General features: G+C 39.2%; 1 protein-coding gene across 1 annotated transcript in view; it reads right to left on the bottom strand.

Moving 5' to 3' along the window:
* Positions 1-216: 216 nt before the first annotated feature.
* LOC106807007 (lachesin-like) overlaps positions 217-3456 on the bottom strand; it is a gene marked incomplete in the record, with an annotated part of 17418 nt that continues 14178 nt past the window's right edge. Inside the window, 3 exon segments of the mRNA XM_014809205.1 lie at positions 217-1801; positions 2579-2788; positions 3268-3354. Of these exon segments, the coding sequence (XP_014664691.1) occupies positions 1674-1801; positions 2579-2788; positions 3268-3354 (425 nt within the window).

Raw genomic sequence — 3456 nt, 5'->3', positions numbered from 1 at the left:
TATCTATCTATCTATCTATCTATCTATCTATCTATCTATCTATCTATCTATCTATCTATCTATCTATCTATCTCTCTATCTATCTATCTATCTATTTATCTATCTATCTATCTATCTATCTATCTATCTATCTCTCTATCTATCTATCTATCTGAACTGTATTTACGGGAAACTGATACAAATAATAGGCGAAAGAGAATAGATTAACTTTTAGACTTTGGCAGAAATTATATTTCGTATTTATTTACCATAATTTTATTATTGAAACATTTCCCGCGCCTGTGCAAAAGTTCCTCCTACCGGCCCACCAGTTAGATTGTAAAGGGATACCGAAAATATATTGGGTTTGACTATGTACACATCTCTCTATAATTAATATATGACATTTTCCACAAGAAAACCAATAAAATAGACGGGATTTACATGCCAATATTAAAATTTTAACGAACCGAAAGAAGACGTGGTATTCATGTAATCGACTCTGAATGTATTTTTCAGTAAAAAAACAAATTACATCAAACTCGAAACTAATTCCAAGTTGTAAACAAGCGCGTGTGCTAAAACCAATATTACTTATAAAGCCAGATAATAATGAACAAACTTGATTGCTATTTTCACATACATGTGCAGCCTCCCAAGTTGAAACTACAACTCCGTTTATGCCTTAGGAAATCTATAGCATGTGTACTCATTACATTCGTAAAATTACCTAATCTGCTGAATACATGCAATCGTAAGCAGGGTGTAATAAATATTTTCATGCAGACTGCTTAAACATTCGAGGTTCTTTTGCCTGAAATTTTGAAGATTTCATGAAGAGTCCGAAAGATCCATACGATTTACGTTTGATTCGGCGTTTCAGGCTATCATCTAGATAAAACACACAGATCATCTAGTTTAAAGAGAGTCTACCTAAGAATTTGTCATAATACCGTGTATTTCACCCTCATAAACTCAATCTTTGTACACAGAACATGAAACTCCGCATTGCTTATATTTACGAAGTAACATCAGCATGGTTAATTGGCTACTAGCAAATATCTGGAAAGTTGACGCGTACTCTGATTTGTCTCGTTGAAAAACTATTGCATTTTAATAGACACGTATAAACTACGTGAATCATTGACGACTGACGTGCTTGTTATATTTAGCAGAGAATTGACAAAAGTTTATAAAGCTGCATGTTCGCGTAACGTATCTGAGTGGGGCCGCGTGTGATTGTGATACTGGTCACCAGTAACAGCACCATTCGGCCTGAGAACGACATATATCGTGCGAGATTAAAAGTTAGCCGGATAGACCGAGCAATACTGAGACCAAGGACACGTTACTGTTAACCTCTTACTAAAAGTATATAAACTACTTTTGCCTTTGTGAATATCCACAGCGTCGATTGCAGTGTTATGGAGGTGCAACCATAACCACGGAACGAAGATTAGATGATGCCTTACGTATATACTTAAAACTAACATGAACATTCACATATAAAATACTGCCGTATCTTAAAAAGTAATTAAAAATCGGTAAGAAAATGCATCGCGATCATAATATAACTTTTTACCCAGCAGCCACGAACGCCCGGCGAGTATTTACAAACTTATCTACGATGTTTAAAAACTGCCTCAAGATTATGTACAATGAATTATAATGTATTGCACACGTCTCTATGAACGTTAGTGCATGAGGAATGCAACCAGTAACAGCAGAGCCACAGATGAGATGGTTTGGACCATCTTTCTGCCGGAATTGCCGAGAAAATCAACGGGTTTTCCACCTTGCTCGTAGCTGGGCACAGACACCTCTGAAAGAGCAAAGCAAGTAAAATAAAGATTAGTCACGCGTACAAGATGCTACGTATTCAGTTTTTAATCAAGGGCGACCATATTACTCAGCTTTTTACGTTGCTATTAATCATGGGGTTGACATTCTGTAGATCTGCCGGAACTTTGTGGACATTTGCAATTTCCAAGGGGCCAAATGGGCCTACCAAAATCTGACTGGTCTTTCAAACGATGCGATTGTTACACCCAAAAATGATTTCGTATTTAGATTTACATTGCTCTATTAAGATGCCATTACAAGAACCGGACCAAATCGTGTCCAGCTGAACAACCTGTGTTTTCCAGCAATGACTTTATCTACTTGTTTTGTGAGTATTAGCGCTGGTGTGTGTGCGTGTGTGCATACGTCTGTGCGTGAAAGAGAGTCGTTGAGGGAGAAAGAGTTATGGGAAAGAGAGAAAGAGAGAGAGAACAGGAGATGCAGAGAGAAGGGTGAGAGAGGAAAAGGGGAGAAAGAGAAAGAGAAAGAGAGAGAGGGGTTCGAGAGAGAAAAGGCAGACGAGAGAGAGAGAGAGAGAGAGAAGAGCTGAGAGAAGAGAGAGAGGAGACGAGAGAAAGACGAGAGAAATGAATTGAGAGAGAGAGAGAGAGAAAGGAGAGAGAAAGGAAAGAGAGAGAAGGGTGAGAGAGGAAAAGGGGAGAAAGAGAAAGAGAAAGAGAGAGAGAGAGAGAGAGAGAGAGAGAGAGAAAGAGAGAGAGAGAGAGAGAGAACGAGAGAGAGTCTCGCCGTTGCTTACCGTACAAGGACACAGCCGCTTCGTTCGAGCCTCGCGGGTTAACAGCTCGGCAGAAATAGGTTCCGTAGTGGAGTGCCCTGACTCTCTTCGCCGTCAGCTTAGAGGAGGTGAAGTCGTTCTCACCGAGGAAATTACTCGTCTGATAGTCACGGTTGTTGACTATCTCGGTTTTGTCATCCTTGAACCACTGAATCACAGGCGCCGGGAAGCCTGCAAAGATGGGTTTACGCATCGTTAACATTTCAATTTTTATTTAACAATTTATTAATTTAACTTTTTTTTCCTATAAACATTCGCTTACACACAAGGCTGGACAGTATAGTTATGGCTGTACGACGGACCGTAGCTAACATATTTTGCCGGTGAGCGGCATAGCAGAGCCATACGTGGTTGGTGTTCTGGGTAGTTGACCGTAGACAGTTTGTTGTTGGTGCTGCCGTGCCCCTGCTCCCTCCACTAGTTACGACTCTGCTTTTATGCGGGTGATCAAGGTGTAAGAGACTATAGGTCTAGACTTGACTACAGATTATAGATACTGACGATAGACTATAGATGATAGACTTGATCAGTAGTAGCCCATTAATAAAATATTGATTCATACATATTTGCTACGAATGCATCCACTGTTTCATACATGCTTTCGTGTGAATAACGTGATGGGAAGTTAGTTTCTGATGGAACTTTCTTACCTTCCACGATACATTCCAGCTCGGCATTTAGACCATAGTTCACTGCTTGTCCAACCCTAGTCTTGGGAATAATAATCCTTGGAGGAACTGCAAGAGAAAATGAATGTCTCATGAAAAGTGCCCTGCATGATGGGATAATTCAAATAGTGTTATATATATATATATATATATATATATATATATATATAT

This window comes from Priapulus caudatus, unplaced genomic scaffold (assembly GCF_000485595.1).
Source record: "Priapulus caudatus unplaced genomic scaffold, Priapulus_caudatus-5.0.1 Scaffold189, whole genome shotgun sequence".
Lineage (NCBI taxonomy): Eukaryota > Metazoa > Priapulida > Priapulimorpha > Priapulimorphida > Priapulidae > Priapulus > Priapulus caudatus.
Note: the sequence above shows the minus strand (reverse complement) of the source record. Positions and strands in the feature narration are given on the sequence as shown.